At 43.6% G+C, this 18148-nt stretch overlaps 1 protein-coding gene across 4 annotated transcripts in view; it reads left to right on the forward strand.

Annotated features, from left to right (window-relative positions):
• Nucleotides 1–983: 983 nt before the first annotated feature.
• Nucleotides 984–18148, forward strand: part of Wdfy2 (WD repeat and FYVE domain containing 2) — a 129646-nt gene continuing 112481 nt past the window's right edge. The window contains exons 1-3 of one of the 4 annotated variants that reach the window (XM_029468828.1): nucleotides 984–1028; nucleotides 1702–1826; nucleotides 2348–2567. In XM_029468828.1, the coding sequence (XP_029324688.1) occupies nucleotides 2431–2567 (137 nt within the window). In that variant the 5' untranslated portion in view covers nucleotides 984–1028; nucleotides 1702–1826; nucleotides 2348–2430. Of the gene's footprint in view, nucleotides 1029–1701; nucleotides 1827–2183; nucleotides 3216–18148 lie in introns of those variants that run through there. The other 3 variants (XM_021181667.1, XM_021181668.2, XM_029468830.1) reach the window with 3 other exon arrangements.

Here is an 18148-nt window from a genome sequence, read left to right on the forward strand (position 1 = left end):
GCCTTGAACTCAGAAATCTGCCTGCCTCTGCCTCCCAAGTGCTGGGATCAAAGGTGTGTGCCACCACTGCCCAGCCCACCCAGTCTTTTATTACCAGTTTTGCTTGTGGAATGTGCCAAAAAAAAAAAAAAACAAAAAACAAAACAAACAAAAAAAAACAACCAAAAAACCATACTGTTTGTTACTAAAAAGGTTTGTAGAGTCTCCTGTGACCCTGGCTTTCCTTGTCTGACAGACACCCTTTCATAATTGGCCATCCAAGACTGAGAAGTTGATCTAAAAGAAGTCATTTTAATCCAGTTATTAAAAATAGCCTTGGGAGCTGGAGAGATGGCTCAGTGGTTAAGAGCACTGACTGCTCTTCTGAAGGTCCTGAGTTCAAATCCCAGCAACCACATGGTGGCTCACAATTATTTGTGATGAGATCAGATGCCCTCTTCTGGTATGTCTGAAGATAGCTACAGTGTACTTACATAAAATAAGTAAATAAATCTTAAAAAAAAAAGACATGTTTATTTAAAAAAAATAGCCTTGGTAGTAGGTTATAAAAGATGGTTTAGCAACTAAGATTACTTGTAGAGGACCTGGGTTTAAATCCAAGCACCCATATTGTAGCTCACAATAGGTTGTAAATACAGTTTCAGGGGTCCACTTCTTCTGACTTTGCTGGGCTCCCGCACACATGCAGTACACATATTGACACTCAGGCACACACAAACACACACACACACTATATATATATATATATATATATATATATACATATATATATATATATATATATATTAAAGAAAAAATAGTCCTCTTGGGCCTGTAGAGATGACTTAGCAGTTAAGAGAACTGGACACTCTTCCAGAACTACATTTGACTCACAGCACCCTCTTGGAGCTCACAACTTTCCATAACTCCAGTTCCAGGGATCCAGGCACACTCCTGGTGAACAGACATACATGAACGGAAGACAGCTTTCTGACTGCTTTATTCCTTTCTCTCTCAATTCTGTGCAACCACAAGTCTGATTATTTCACGTAAGTGGAATCATAAAATAAACGGTCCTGTATGATTAGTTCCTTTCATTTAGCATTTTGCTTTCAAGGTTCGCCTTGCTTTGCTATGCTAATGGAAATCACAGGTATCTAGTACCCCATCGTTTCCTTTGGACCTGACAGTAGCAGTGTTTATCCCTTGAAACAATACTACATTTCCCCCCCAAAAGAGACTGTTTTACATCCCCACCTGAACTGTAAAGGATTTCCAATTTCCCCATAGCCCAGTCAACATTTATTCTCCTTATTACAGTCATTCTCTATTATATTGTGATTGTATTTATTAACTGTCCATTGTCACTGGAAAAGCAAAAATGTTCAATTGCTAGGGATTGGGAACAAGACTGGACAAAAAGACTTAGGTTCAAGTGTGAGTCCTTTATTCATAATACAAAGAGAAGATTGATACCATGATCTTTAAACTCCCTCAAAGAAGCTTGTATGAGTCTCTTCTTTCTCTACCCTCATATCTCATTAAAACAGGTGGCACTGTGACCCCGAGAGAAGTCTTGCTCAGCAGGGCCTGCTCTTTAGTTCTCCCTCTTAGATACTACACTATTTCTGCCTCTGACTTGGGCAATAACCCACAGAAGGCGCAGAGTTTCGTTTGCCCACACCTCTCCTGGGCTGAGAAGTGGGCGTTACTGCTTTCTAGAACAAGGACGTCGAGGATGGCGGAAACTACAACCCCCAAGAGTCCACGCGGTGCTGGCAAGAGCCGCTTCACTACGGCCGATCAGCACAGCGCCCTCTCCGGTGTGTTATTGTTAAAACTTAGAGGTGAGTCATCTGCGCGCATGCACACTCACGTCCCAACTAGTTTAGCCTCTATCCTTCCTGCAGGCGCTTTTCCGGTGCGGCTGAAGCAGGCTTTTCCCCGCCCCCAGAGTCTGGAGAGGGTGGGGCTTTGGGCACGCGCATTCACAGATTTTTTTTTTTTTTAGGAGGGAGGGGACAAAGCTTTGGGTGTGGAAGGGAGCGTAAAGGACTGCGGGGCGCATGCGTCCTGACAGCGCTGCGGGCCTCGGTTACTTACGGGCGGCGGGGCGGAAGTGGCTGCTGGACTGACGCACGCGCATTGGCTGCTAGTGCCCATCCTCCGGAAGTGGGTTGACCGCCTTGCGACAGGGCCCCGCCCCGCCCCGCCCCCTGCTCCCCGCCCCCTACTCTCTTAGGTGGCGCCGGCTTGCGGCTAGTGTGGCGGTGGTGTTGGTTCTGGAAGCCAGAGCGGGCAGGCACATTCCCTGGACAGGCGGCAGGGCTATGGTCGCTGGCTCTCAAAGGCCCGCTCCGCTTCGCAGCCCGATCCTGAGCGCAAGCCTGAGCGTTCTCTTCAGCCAAGTCCCCCGGCGCGTTCGGCTGCTCCCCGGGCGCGCCCCCTCCGATGGCGGCGGAGATCCAGCCCCAGCCACTGATCCGCAAGCCGATCCTGCTGCAGCGGGTCGAGGGGTCGCAGGAGGTGGTCAACATGGCGGTGATTGTACCTAAAGAAGAGGGTGTCATCAGCGTCTCGGAGGACAGGTACTGACTGCTTGCCCCCGTGCCGCGCGGAGGTCCGGCCCTGGCTTGGTGGGAGGGTAGACCGCACCTACGGTTCAGTTCCCAGCGCGGTGGCCTTGGCCTCAGCAACTGACCCCTGGCGGAGCCCGAGTGGCCCTTGGGTTAACAGTGCAGGAGACACCAGACCTGGACCAGTTTTGGGGATGGGAAGGGCAGAGGGAGGAGCCGCCCGGCTTTGCAGGTGTTTTAGCTTAAAGGACCCTCCATGCACCGGGATGATTTGGAGACGCTGCTAGTTGGTCCATTGTTTGGTTACCCAAACGAGAAAGGGAACGTATTTTCTTTCTTCCATACGGTTCACCGAATCTGTGTATCTCCAGGACATCTTTCACCGAACCCAAGGACTTGTTAAATTGTGAAGAGAGTAACTTTGGGCTTCTGCGTGTGGCGCCTTCCTTTCCTAAAAGTTTATGTCTTGGAGCTCAAGGGGAAGTGACTGGAAGTTGCAAGGGATCACTTTTGCAGACAACTGCTTGAGTTCCTTCCCTTTGCCTACTTCCTTTCCGATTGCTTAATTAGCAGAAGTGGCTCTGGTTCTGCCTTCAGGATTCCCCCTTTGCGCTGTGTTTTTGATTTCCAGAGGAATGCCGCTTGAATATAGGGAATAGGGTAAGATATCTGAAATTACTATTTGGGTAATATCTACAAGCATTTTAAAATCAGTTGTAGCATGGCAGAGGTATGTAACTGTCTGGGTTCTTAGCTTCAGTCAGGTAGTTAGGTTTTTCTTATTATAAGTTAGTACCATGCCGAGGTAGAGTTATTCTGTGACTCTTAAAATTGCAAAGATAAAGCAAAAAGTGCTCACTTAAAAAAAAAAATCGTTTCAGCACCTAATGTAAATTCAAACAATTTTACTTGATTTGTTTCTTAGGTTCTTGAACATAAAGGAGGAGTGTATTGCATGTGTATATTACATATCGACCTCTGCATCATTCTTGATATACATGGCGCCTACTTCATTTCCTATGCAGATCTGTGAGGAAACATTGCCAACATATGTTAATGGCAGTCAGTCCAGGAAGAACTGAAGAAACTGAGTGACGTGGATGTGGGAGCCTTTAGAGATTCATAAAGAAGTCTTATGACAGTGTTTAATTTTTTCCTTTGGTGCAACGTGCTTAGACTGCATTAGACTGTTTCTGGGCTTAAATTTTGTTGTCAAAGGATTATCTTTCTGGAATATTTTCTATAAAATATATTGAAGGAATATGTTGATAACTTCCACTTTCCATTACTAGAGATGAGATTGATTCCCGATTTGTAAGCAATTCATTAGTTCATTAAACTCAATCGGAGGAGGAGAAAGGTTGTCCAGACCTCAGCTCCATGCTATTAGTTTAGAAACATCTGATTCCCATTTCAATGTATTTTCCTTGAAGGAAACAACTTTGGTGGAGGTAATGTTCTGTGTCTAGAGAAGCTAAAGTATATGTGCAGAAAAGTGAAGAGCAAGTCTCAGTTCATCGTGAAGTGCAGTGCCTAATGATCTCTCACTTCCCTGGTTTGCAGTGTACATAACAGAATTTGTCTTACTGTGGAGTTACTGGGAATCGGGCCCCTGCAGTAATGCTAGGTCCTTGTCTCTGTAAATTTTATTACTCAGGTTGACAAGTCTCTGCTTCTTAGGGTCAATCAACCATGAATGTAGCTGTTTTAAGGCAGTTTTAGATATGGCTTTCCCTAAAAGAAAGAATTGATCTGTGTTCTTACTTTTCAAAGGCAATGTTAGTGCCGCTTGATATAATGCTAAAGATAGGAAGATAGAGTATTGATTTTCATCAACACTTACAAAACCATTACCATTAGCTGCATTGCCAGTTCGTTACTGAACCATGAGGGTCAGCTACAAATAGTGAGCTGTAGCATTTTACTTAGGAAATCCTAGTTCTCCTTCTCCGTTCAGACTCATTGGAGCCTTTATCTGCACCTTTGAAAAAGCTTAATATTTTTGTTTTAAGCAGTAATATACCTATGTTATGTCTGTTTTGTCTTCTGTGAAGCCTCTAGGAAGCGTTGTGTCCCTTACTGACTAAGGAGCTACATAGTACCTGGCACACAGGAGTCCCTCATTTCTTGTTTTATCAGTGACTGATGTAAGACCTCCCTCTGCCCCATTTCTCAGAATCCAGCACTTAACTATTCTGGATTCATTGATGTTTGCTGAGTGAGTATTTGGATGATTTGTGAAAACCTTATGTGGACAAATAGACATTCGTGGGGGAAGTATTGGACTAGGTGGCCTTAGACACGTTCAAGCTGAGAATTCAAGCATTGCTTCAGTCATCCCAGCAGACAGTAAAGTTCCTTGTGTGTTCTCATTGTGTGTGTGTGTGTGTTGCAGAAATTTTAGAGTATAGGTTTTGCTTTGTGTATGTGTGTGGTGCTAGGGATGGAACTCTGAAGTCTGGACATGCTAGGTAAGCGCTCTCCACCCCTGAGTCACCCCCTGGCCAAGAATAAAACCGTTACATTTCAGATAGAGTGTTGAAAAGAGAACTTTCTGGTGGGGAAGAGTGACTGGGCTCCACAGCCCCTGTTGTTCACCAAATCTCCTTTCCTTTGGAGGATTGTTACACTTGAAGTACATTTTCATTCCCAGCCTTCTCTCACTAGTAAGCTGGTGGTTCTCAAATCTTCAAGCTAAAGAGTAGGTAAAAGAAACCTTTGCTTTCCCATCCACTGTGGCACAGTTGGGACAACTTGGAACTTTACTTGATATTGAAGGAAGAAACAGAGAAATTAAGAAAGCTGTCTGCCCTGATGGAGAACCTATTCCCACAAGTCACTGACCTTGCAGAGGCTTTGGTTGTAACTAGGTTCCAGTTACAAAGGCTACACCAAATTGTGGGATCTAAGGTCCCTCACTTCCCTGCTTCTTTTCAGGCTGCCCTTGCTAGGCTAATGGTTTTCAGTGGTCCTTGTATAAGAGCTTCATCCGGCTTGTGGAGCTGGCTCAGTGGTTAAGGGTACTTGCTGTTCTTGCAGAGGACCCTGGTTTAATTCTCAGCACCCACATGGTGGCTCTCTACCACAGATAACTCCTGTTCCAGTGGAGAAATGGATCTGGTGCACATACATATATGCAGGCAAAACACTAATACATACACACAAAATAAAAATAAATAGCCAGTTAGTGGTGGTGCATGCCTTTAATCCCGGCAGTTGGGAGCCAGAGGCAGGCAAATCTCTGAGTTTTGAGGCCAGCCTAGTCTAGAATGAGTTTCAGGACAGCCAGGGCTACACAGAGAAACTCTGTCTTGAAAAACCAAACCAAATATTGAAAAAGGAGAAAAGTAGGTTGAAAAAAGAGCACCATCACAGACCTATGTGCTCTGTTTTGATCAAGACTTTGAAATTTACAAGGGATGTTTTGTTTAGTAGAATCTTAGGTGAAAAAGCCAGGAGGGACCTCTGTCCAGGTATGACCCAGCCCTGTCAGATGCTTATCTTTGGTCTAGGTTAGGTTTCTATGGCTATAATAAAGACCACAACCCAAAGCAGCTTGGGGGGGGGGGGGGAAGATCGGGTTTATTTGAAGCATGAAGTCAGGATTAGGACCTAGAGGTAGCGGTTAAGGCAGAGGCCATGGAGGAATGTTGCTTACTGTCTTGCTCTCCCCAAAGCTTGCTCAACCTGCTTCCTTATACAGCTCAGGACCTGCCCACAGGTACCACATGCACAGTGGGCTGGGCCCTTCACACCAACCATTAATTAAGGAAATGCCATCATAGAGTTGCCCACAGGCCAGTCTGGTGGAGGCATTTTATCAGTTGAGGATCTCTTTTCCCAGATGATTGTAGCCTGTGTCAAGTTGACAAATGAATCAGCTCACCTTTCTATGTTCATTATATACATACTTTAACCCAAGACAGCTATCTTACCATACAGAGTCTCTGTGGTTAGGAGTAAGGTTGAGACTGGAGCAGCCTATGCTATCACTCTGCTCTGAGTATTGCCTTACTGCAGGGAATGTGGAGGACGAGTGGCTCCAGAGGAGTAACTAAAGCCACAAAGGGAAGAAAAAAAAGTTACAGAAACTGCTGGGTGCAAACATTTGGAATTCTTTTTCTGGATAAAATGACTTGTGGAAACGGCTGGGCACGGAAGCCTAGTGAGAGGGAACCTGGGGGAGGGAGGTCTGGTTTGATTCCTGCTAAAACACTGCGCCAAAAGTGTCTTGGGGAGGAAAGATTTGATTTGGCTTACTGATCCAATCACAGCCCTTTATCCTGGGAATAAATAAATTGGCTTCTAACTGAAGCCGAGCTCACTGGCTTGTTGAGCTGTTTTCTGACACAGCTAAGGACCACCTGCCTTGGGGTGGTTCTCCTCACAATGGGTTGAGCCTCTCCCCATCAATCTTTAGTTAGGAAGATGCCACTTAGACAAGTCTCTAGGCCAGTCTGATGGAAGCAGTTCCTCAACTGAGGTTTCCATTCCCCAGTTGACCTTAGTTTGGGTCAAGTTGACCAAAACCAACTAGCACAGAGAGGTTAGGGACTGGAAAGGGGACCTTGGGGAACTCCCTCCAACGTTGACCATCAAGAGGCAGCTTTTTCAGCTGCTTCCCTTAGGGCAGAACTCAAGAATAATAAGGGTCAGATTCACTTCTCTGTAGAAGGAAATCTGATGCCCAGGGGCTTGTACAAAGGACTTTGTCAGTTCCTTAAGTGAACTCCTGACTCTGAGTTGTAATTGCTCAGAGTTTCCCCTAAACAGATACTTAAAACTGAGCCTCAGAGAAACTTAGCAGCTCGCCTTAGGCTGGGATAACCGGTCTTCCTGGGATGGGGATGCCAATGAGCTGGTGCTAGAGAAGGGTTTTATTTCTGTCTTTAAAGCTTTACACTTCTAAGTCTCACAACTGTTGTGTTTCTAAATGACCTTATGATAGGATAAGGGCAGGGGGTGTATCCTTGATGGGCCCCTGCCCAGGTATGCCACCAAGGCCCCTGCCAAGGTATGCCACCAAGGCCCCTGCCAAGGTATGCCACCAAGAGATCACACCATGCAACAGATCTAGAGCGAGACGTTTAGGCGGGGATGCTCCAGTAGGGACATGAATGAGAGAGAGAGACAGATGGAGGGAATGAACAAGATGACAGGGGGAGAGAGCGGGGGGAGGGGGGGAGAAGGAGGGAGGGAAGGGGAAGGGGAGTAGGTGTCAATAGATCTGTGGTGGCTGGGGCCTTTAGGACCGCACCTGGTGGTGGCTGGTGATGACATAAGCCGATGCCCTGAGTCACTGAAAGGCAGGTTGGCGGAACATCTACTTTATAACACCTTAATTACTTAATTTTATTTTGAAAAGATAAGTTAGATTTTTATTTCATCTTATAAATCCTCATAGTGTTAGCTCATTTGCTACTAATTCTTTCATTATGAAGTGAAATTGCACCAATGCTTAGACCGCAGTGATGGAGTTTTATGTACTATGTATTTTATGATACTTGCATAAATTTTTTTGGAAGAAGTTCAAAGTTTTTTCTACAACTGAAGTTGTGAAAGTTGAAAACTTCTTATATGGGTTGAAGTTCAAACTAATTTTTGACTATGTGAACTCTATTTAATGGTGTAAAATTAGAGAACTTTCACCTCTGCACTAGATCTGTCATTTCAGATCTGCACTAGAGATCTATCATTTGGCACTAATACTCCTGCTTTCAAGCCCTGAGTGGGTGTACTTCATGGGATTGTTGAAAGTGAGGTCTTTACTCTGCATTCAAGCCAGGCCTAGGGGTCTGCAGATGGGTTGCCTGTGTGGCCCCGAGGTCAGGAGCAGGATTGCTCTAAGATCTTCGTGGGAAAGTGCCTGTGTTCCATTTACTAAGGTGGCCTCAAGACTGCTGACAGCTCTGAATTTCTTTTATACTGTGGAACCAGCTTTTCTGTAGGACTGTACAGATTTGAATCACTGGAATTGCAACACTGGAAAGTGCTAGGCTGGGACTTCTGACCCTCCTGACATGAGTGATTCTGAGACTATGATACATACCCCTAAAACAGAAGAGAAAGAAAAATCCAGAAGACACTTGGGAGAGATAACCGTGTCCAAGCAAAGGAGATCAAAACTTTGAAAAGCAATCCTTTTTTTTTTTTTTTTCCCCAAGACAGAGCTTCTCTGTATAGCCCTGGCTGTCCTGGATTCACTTTGTAGACCATGCTGGCCTCGAACTCAGAAATCTGCCTTCCTCTGCCATCCAAGTGCTGGGATTAAAGGCGTGCGCCACCACGCCCGGCTGCAATCCTTTTTATTTACACACTATCTTCCTTCCCATAACTGTTTTTGCTTTGCCTTTTGGCTTACGGAGAGGGACATTTTTTTGTCCTGATGTCATTAAGAGTTGGAAGGAGTGGGGATGTAGTTCAGTTGGTGGGAGCCCTGGATCCACTGGAGAATCAAGTAAAGTGGGTGTGGTGGTACACATCTGCAGTCCCTGCTCCTGGGAGATGGAAGCAGGAGGACCAGAAGCTCAGCGCCAGCCCTGGCTACATATGGAGTTCGGGTTTGGAGTTTGGAAGAAATTAAGCCCCATTATGGCATTAGGATATCATAAATTACAATTTCAGACAGACATATTTATGTGCACTGTAGCACTAAACTAAATGGTATACAGTGTATAGTTGCTCGCCTGAGATATAAGGGCCACTAAAGGGCTCTTCAGTGCACCTACACTGTTAGAGTATCAGTCTGTTGAAAGGGCAACATTTTGTCTGACTAGGTCTCCCTAGGAGAGTGCTACATATAGAAATCCCTGATACACAGCCTGACTTCCTGGTGCAGCTTCTCCAAGCCATTTCAGTGACTTTCCCACCCCCCTCATCCAGAGGCAGGAGGCCTCTCAGTTCATATGCTTCATTTAATCATTAGTACAAATTAATCCAGGGTTCTGAGAAATAGCCAATAAGTCTAAAAAAAAAGAGCAAAGGAGGTTGCTCATTTGTCCTCTGTAGCCTTTGCTGCTTTGCGCTCTTCTGTTTTTAATTTAAAATTCTTGGAAAAGAACTGGGGTGGGGGCTGAGACCTGAGCCAAATCCATTTCCCCTCACACTCAGACCGAGTCTCTTCATCTTGGAAAAGGAAGGAATCTGTGACTTAGAACCACTTCGTGCCCTTGGGGTGCCTGGATGAACAGAAAGTTCCTGCAGTCACCGCACCCTGAGATCACACCTGAGGAAAAATGCAATGGGGTGGAAGCGAGTGGCATGCTTGTGTGAAATTGTCCCTGTTTCATGGAGCAACTGGCAGGCCATGCTTTGGAGATTTTGGACAGCAGCGGTTATTCTTGGCAGCACTCTTCCAGATGTATTTGTTTTGTTTTGGTGCCTAATACCCAGTTGAACAGGATTCACTACATTTCTGCTTTTAGATTTATCCTTAAGTTTGAAGAAGAGAACATTTAGTTCTAGGTAGCTTGCTAGCACCCAGTCAGCACTTGGGTAGGCAGAGTAGTGTTTTGGAAAGACTTTTTGACCACAAATCAATTTCTAGCACCTCTTTCCGGCCCCCATCTATCTCATCCCTCCCTCAAAGAACTGGAGTAGGGAGTCAGATCGGAGCCAGATCTGCTCTGACCTTGGCATTTCCTGGGTTTCCATGCTGGGAGCTGGTGGCCTTCTCATATGACAAGCACACTGACTTTCTGCTCTGTCTTAGTTGTTCTTCTGAAATCCTGACCACATGCCTTTTATTTCCTGACCCACTAATGGTTTGGGAACCAGAGTTTGCAGTTCACACTCTAGAGGAGCTGCTCAGGTCTTCTCTCTGCTTTTACAGTTTTTAGTTTTGTAGGTTTTGTTGTTGTTGTTGTTGTTTTGTTTTTTGTTTTTTAAATATGAAACACAATCAGCTATGATTGTGCATGCCTTTAATCCTAGCACTCTCCAGGCAGAGGAGGGTGAATTTCTGTGCGTCTGGGGCAGGCCTGGTCACATAGTGAGCTCCAGGTCAGCGAGTACTGTGTAGAGAGACTCGGTCTCAACAAAACAAAACAAAACAGAAGCTATAAAATGCAGCTTAACTTGGGGGCTTATACCCTGGGCGCCATTCCCTAACCAATCCCTAACCCTGGTCTTTCTGGGGACAACCTCATTCATGGTGTCCCCCGTCTTTCTGAAATTCCCCCTATAGTTCTGGAATTAATTCAGTTTGAGTGGAAGTGGCGTTTTCAAAGAGCTGAGAATGCAGCAAGCCTAGTGGTTTGAGTGGCCTTTTAGCTTCTTGAGGTATATTTCCTTATTACTGATTTAGTCCCTGAAAAATGATGCCCGTCACCTAATTGTGGCTGTCATTACTGACTTCTGGATGAGAAAACTTTTCTTTGTAGCTGGCCAGATCTCTGTAGCATGATGCAATGTAAAGATGTTAGTGCGTTTTCTTGTAACTACATTTTTTAAATACTGAAAATAAAAATATTTTCATACAGTATATTCAGATCATAGTTTCTCCTCCTGCGTCTCCTCCCAGACCCTGGCCACCTCCCCACCCTTCCAACTCTAGGCCTTTTTTTTTTCTCTTCAGAAAACAGCATCTTTAATTTTTAGTGACCAGCTTAATTTTAAGCAATCATAATAATCCTTCTGCAATACTCTTTTTTTTTTAAAGATTTATTTATTTATTTTATGTATATGGGTGCATGGTAGCTGTACAGATGGTTGTGAGCCTTCATGTGGTTTTTGGGAATTTAATTTTTAGGACCTCTGCTCATTCCAATCAGCCCCACTTGCTCCGGTCAACTCTGCTCGCCCAGGTACACCGTACCTTTAGACTCGCCAGAAGAGGGCATCAATTCTCATTATTCTCATTACGGGTGGTTGTGAGCCACCATGTGGTTGCTAGGATTTGAACTCAGGACCTTTGGAAGAGTAGTCAGTGCTCTTACCCACTGATACATTTTCTAGCCCCTGGAATACTCTTATATCTTAATAAATATAGTTATTGCTACCATAAGGAATGACTGCCCATAGATATTAGCACAGTGACTGTTGTTGTGTATTACCTTCCAGCAGGTTTCCTAAGGAGGCTTAAAATACGGTTTATAATCATACATTTAAAACCATGCCAGGAGCTTAGCTAGTCTTTAACTGTCACTTTGAACATGTTTTTCTTTCCGTCAGTATTCACTAACTGCCTGGCCTGTATGTTCTGGGCCATGGCCCCCTTTATCCTTTTCACTTGTCTTGCTGTTCTTGCTGACTATAAATTCGGTGTGAACTGGATTGGGGATGGGTGGTGTAGTCAATCCTGGTCTTGCTCCTGATTTTAGTGGAAGTGCTTTGAGTTTTGTGTTTTGCAGATGTTCACAGTGGGCTTGCAGTGTATTGCCTTCATCATGTTGAGATGTGTTCCCTCTGTTCCTTGATTCTCGAGGATTTTTATCATGAAAGGATGTTGGATTTTGTTTTCATTTAATGAGATGATCATGTGGCCTGTGTCCTTGAGTCTACTTATGTGATGAATTAAATTTATTGATTTATTTTTATTGAACCATCCCTGCATCTCTAGGATGAAGCTGATGGGATCATGATGGATGATCTTTTTTAATGTTCTTGAGTTCACTTGGCAAATATTTTATTGAGAACTTTTGCTCATCAGAGATACTGGCCTATTTATTTCTTTTTTCTTGGGTCCTTATCTGGTTTTGCTATCAGGGTAATATAATACTGGCTTTGTAAAAAGAACTTGGAAATGTTTATGCCTTTTACAGAATAATTTCAGTAGTATTGGTGTTTGTTTATTCTTTGAAGTTCTGGTTGAATTTTGTGCTGAATTCTTTTGGACTTTGCATTTTTCAGTTTGGAGATTTTTAATTGCTGGCTCATTTTCATTGGATGTTAAGGATCTATTTAAGTAATTTATTTCATCTTATTTTTAGTATTAATAGGCCATATACATATATCTAGAAATTCATCCATTTTCTTTTAGATTTTCTAGTTCTGTGGAATCCAGATCTTTAGAATGTTTTGGCGAGTCTCTGAATCTCCTCAGGGTTTGTTGTGATGCCTCCTTTTCATCTCTTAACTTTATTATTTGGAACCTTGGTTTCTTTCTTTCAGCTAATTTGGCTAAAGATTTTCCAGCATTGTTACTCTTTCCAAAGAATGTTTTCTGTTTCATTAATTCTTTGTATTGGTTTTTGTTTGTTTGTTTCAGTTTCATTAAGTTTAGCCCTAATTTTGATGATCTCTTCTAGACTACTATGTTTGGATATTCTTTGTTTTGCTCCAAGGCCTTCAGATGTATTATTAAATTATTAACTTGAAATCCCCCAATATTTTGATGTAGGTTCTTGTTGTGTCCCATAGGTGTCTATATTTTATTCTATTCTAGGAATTTAAAATTTTTTCTTCTTGATTTCTTCCTTGACCCAGTTGTCATTTTGTAGTGTTGGTAGGTTTCTCTGTGTAGCCATGGCTAACCTGGAACTCAGTCTGTAGATCAGGCTGGCCTTGAACTCATAGAGATTTGCTTGCCTCTGTCTCACAAGTACTTGGACTAAAGGTGTGCACCATCACTGCATTGCTGATTTCCATGAGTTTATATATTTCCTTTAAGATTTGTTGCAGTTGATACCAGCTTTATTTATTTTACTGTGGTGAGATGAAATGCAGGGTACTACTTCAGTTTTCCTATATTTGTTGTAATTGCTCTGTGTCCTAGTATGTGGTGGATTTTGGAGAAAGTTCATGGGCTGCTGAGAAGAATGTGTTCTGTAGTGTTGGGTGGGGCATTCTGTGGGTGTCTGTTAGGTTCTTTTGACTTGACATCATTCAACTCCAGAGCTTCCCTGTTTAGGTTTTCTAAATGGCCTGTCTGTTGGTGAGAGCCAGGTATTGAAATACCCACTTATCACTGTGTTGATATGGTGTGTGTATGTGTGTGTGTGTGTTTAAAAAGTCTACTATAGGTTCTTTTATGAAATTGGGTGCTCTGGTTGATGCATATATATTTAGAATGATAATATCTTGTTGGTTGTTTTTTTTCCTCTAATGAAGCTAAAATGCTCCTCCTTATGTCCTTTGACTAGTTTTGTTTGAGGTGAAGTCCACCAGATATTAGAAAAGCTACACCAACTCATTCTTAGTTCCATTTATTTGGAATACCATTTTCCATTCTTTTATCTTAAGGTGGTATCTGCTGTTGATAGTGAGATATGTTTCTTAGCAGCAGAAAAAAGAAAGGTGGATCCTATTTTGTAATCCAAACTGGTAGTAGTCTATGTATTTTTACTGGATAATTGAGGCCATCAATATTCAGAGTTACTATTGAAAGGCACATGAATTGTCTGTTTTTTTGTTGTTTTGTTTTGTTTTTGTTTTTGTTTTCTTCTTCTTCTATTTCTATCCAGGTCATAACCAAGAACATTTCCAGCTACTGGCCAAGGACACAAATCTTAGCTCCTGTTCCTAAATCTGCTTGACCAGTTTCTATCTCCTTTCTTTCCATTGATGTCTTTCTGTCTCCCAGACTTCATTGTACTTTTCAAGGCAGTCTCTCACTGAAGCTGGAATTCACTGATTGGCTAGACTGGCTGGCCAGTAATTGTCAGGAATCCTCCTTTCCTACCTCCCCAGCTTTGGGATGAGAAATTGTGTTCTGCTAAGGCTGGCAAGCATAGGAGACGGTTTAGTATGCTGGGGCCCCAGTGTGGTTTTGGGCTATGTGCACTCCCTCCCTTGTACTAATGCACTTGGTAACCTACTTTTCACTTACAAGTACTATATTCACTCATTCCCTTCCCAACAATGCATCTGACAACTTAGTCTCCTACTTGCGTTAGGTACACACGTGCCCTTTCTCAAACAATAGAGTCAGCTTTTCTAACCCTGATAACAACCAAGCTTGCAGTTTCTATTCAAGTGTATTCTCAGCATATCTGGGTGTGAATACTAGAAGGACTAATCTAACCCGAACTAGTTTGAGGTGTAGGTGTACAGTAAAGCAAACTGTGTCCTCCCTTACCTTTTCATTGCCTGTACATAACTGGTCATGCATATGTTGAAATCAGGTGTATTATAGGAAGGGTTGTGCACAGTAAGAAAAGGGAGTATAGAACCCAATCTATCCGTAATGGCAGAGAACCACCCAAGCTATGTCCCTTAGTAGAAGCAGCCCCCCTCTCTCTTTAGACCCCATAAAAAGAGACCCCAGGCAGTAGCTTGGGCCCTAGAATAGCCTCATTCCTATGGTCTGCTAGCAATCTTGACAGTGTGTCTTTTTAAATCTGTACTATTGTTTTGCTCCAAATAAAGTTCCCTTGCTTCCTCTGCAGACCTAAGTGTGTCCTTATTTTCAGTCCTTTGCTAAGAGGTGCTATGTTTAAGGAGACCATCTACTAGTTACCTTGAAAATTCATCGAGATGCCAGGTGTGGTATACCTGCCTATGAGTCATTGGTCAGAGAGGTCCTAGACAAACCTCAGCCTGTTGCCATAGCTCTTGATTACCCACTGGAACTAGATGGAAAGATCCTATTGCTGAAGATACAACACATTGGTTGTAGACATATAGAGAAACCAAACCAGAACTGACCTTAAAACTTCCTCTGTTGGCTAGCTACCATAGTGCTGGAAGGGACTATCTGGCCATATGAGGAGAAGAGCTATCCATGATATTACTCATTGGTGAACTGACTTGCTAAGGCAAGATGTGCCCAGTGGTGTAGTAGTGGCCTGGCTGTTAGTGAGGAGTAGCTAACCAGCCAGTTTTGAATTGGATTTGAGGTTTGCTTCACAGGAAATAATTCTTTTGCCTTGTACTGTAAGTCTGGTCAAAGGCCCTAGAGGAGAGCATACTGTTGTTGCCTTGCTATATGAACATGTTGTCAAACTGCCTTCTAAATATTTATATTTATACACTAGATTAGTGGCTGCTGCCCTCAGCCTTGGCCAGAGAAGCTTCTCTCTGTAGTGCTCAGCAGTTAATGCAGAGACACCATAAATAGTCAAAGGGCTGAGAATTAAGTGACTGCTTAGTGCTTAACCATACGTAGGACATCTTTGTTTCACATCTCCTCCCCCAGGTCTCAAGGAACGTCATAGAAAAGGAGGGCGGAAAGTATGTAAGAAGAGCCAGAGGGTGGGGAGGAGTGCTGTGTAACGTTGTCTTCTGGGAACTGACAGGGCCACTGCACTCCTGAGCTCACTGCAGCCGTGGTTGCCTGTACAAAACCAAGCCAGCAGGATCAGCCAGTGTTCAGTCCTGCAGCACTAATTAGACTCGGTGGATTACAGAGAGCGGGAGGGAGGAGGGGGATGACGTGCAATGTGTGTGTGTGTGTGTGTGTCCACCCACACCTCACTGAGGAGGCAGAGCAAGATGGATCTCTGCGAGTTTGAGGCCAGCTTGGTCTACAAAGGGGTTCCAGGACAGCCAGAGCTCTGTTATACAGAGAAACCCTGTCTTGAAAAACAAACAAACAAACAAACAACCCACCCTCCAAGTGATATATTGTTTAAATTATGACATTGCCAAAGAATAATTAAAAGGTATTCTCTTAATAAAGAAAAAAGAAAGTTCTTAAGATTGCCTTGGTGATTTCATGAGGTGAGAAATGCATGCATTCAACGTGTGGTGAACTAGCAGCTCAGTTTTCACGAGGACACGGGGTGAGTTCAGTGGGAAGCTCTGGGGCATGCGACTTGGAGCTGCATTCTGGGTCTAATGCAGAATGCACGGTGTTTTGTTATCTTCCCAGGAAAGAGAGGCCTTATTTGGCTTTCGGCTTAAGAGAAAACACAGTCTGTTGAGGTGAGGAAGACATGGTGTCAGGAGCATGAGCTGGCCACACCTCCTCTGTGGTCCCAAGCAGAGGTGAATGCTGGCACTCACCACTGTCTCTCTTCTTCACTTTCTATTGAGCTCAGGACCCCAGCCCATGAGGTGGTGCTGCCCACATCCAGAGTGGTCTTGCCTCCTCAGTTAAAGCTTTCAGAAAACCTGACAGACATCCCAGAGGTGTGTTTCCATTGTTGATTCTAAATCCAGCCAGGTTAACATAAAGAGTGCATGGCACCCCCTCATCTCACGAGCGGAGGGCTAGCTGCAGCCTCCATTTGAACTCAAGAATTGTGTTATTATTGCTTTCTGTATAAAAAGAATTCTTTGAAATAGAAATGTAAACAGTGAGTTAATCCGGCGGCTGTATTCTTTACCTTTGCTAGTTCCTAATAACCACACAGAGAAACCAAGATTGATTTCAAGCTGCATCTCAGTACTGAGCAGTCAAATGACCTGTAATAACCCCTGTGCTCATCTGGCTCCCTCCCAGCCCCATCCCGTGATACTTGCATATTTTTATTGATCTGGCTTTTGGGCTTCCGATGTTTTTTACTCATGGTGGCTTCTCAGACCTTGATGGATCTGAATCCTCCCTCCCTCCTTCCCCTGGCTGGAGGAAGCTTCCGCTGTATTCTGTCTTCTGCCCAGCCATTGGGTGATCAGCATTTATTGACAGGGCAGAGAGGAAAAGGTAAGAATGTTTACACAAACTTGAGACAGGAGATTCTTGACGTAAGCCTTACAGTGCCATGTCCAGATTGAAACGAGATGTGAGGGAGAGAAGTGGCATTCGAATAACACAAGGATAACCTTTACACAGTGCACAAATGCATTATGCCTGCAGTGTGTCCCAAGCTCATTTGTCCTTCCTTAGGGTAACAGTCAACTGTCTAATAATTCATTCCACTGGTGGTAAATGTAGTAAGCTTTTGAAAGGGATATCTTAGCTGGGCAGTGGTGTCACAAGCCTTTAATTCCAGCTCTCAGGAGTTTGATGCCAGCCTGGTCTACAGGGTGAGTTTCAGGACAGCCAGGGATACACAGAGGTGAAACCCTGTCTCAGACAAACAAACACACAAACAAAACAGAAAACAAAAAGTCTTTAGCTGTTTTTTTTTTTTTTTTTCCTCCCCATGTGTCCTGATGAGAGAGCTTTAGCCCCAAGAGAACCACAGGTGACACCTGTCAATGCTGGTCTGCCTTCCAGACAGGTAGGAGGAGAGCAGAAGGCAAAGGCATCGGTCAGCTGCACCTGTGCTCTTCCGAGCTTCCTGGAAGCTCAGTCAGTGACTTCTGCTCACACCTCCTTCTTAACCAGAAGTGTGTCTCAGCCCTCACTCACACAAGGCTGGCCCATTGGCACCCTCAGTGTAATTTGGTGGGCAAAAGTTTTGAGATGAATTTATACCATTGTTGTCTATAAAACTAGAGGGACTTGGGAAGAATAGACTATCTGAACATTTATTGGAAGCCTGCTCCACACAGACACAGTGTTGGTTCCTGTAGAATGACAGCGCTCTGAGAGGCTGTATAAACATTTAAATATGAGCTTAAATAAGCTTAGTTAGGACCCAAAGAGCCAAAAAGGGAGAATTAATTGTATTATTTGTGAAAATATTCACTTAGCTGACATAAGCTTAGAGTTAATTTAAAGAATGATGTCTTGAAATCTTGAAATTATAACAGGAAATTTTGGAAAGTATAAGCTACATTCATTTTTAAAAGTCAATGTTAAAAGCCAGTCTTGTAAATGAGAGCCT

The sequence above is a fragment of the Mus caroli genome, chromosome 14 (assembly GCF_900094665.2).
Source record: "Mus caroli chromosome 14, CAROLI_EIJ_v1.1, whole genome shotgun sequence".
Taxonomy (NCBI): Eukaryota; Metazoa; Chordata; class Mammalia; order Rodentia; family Muridae; genus Mus; species Mus caroli.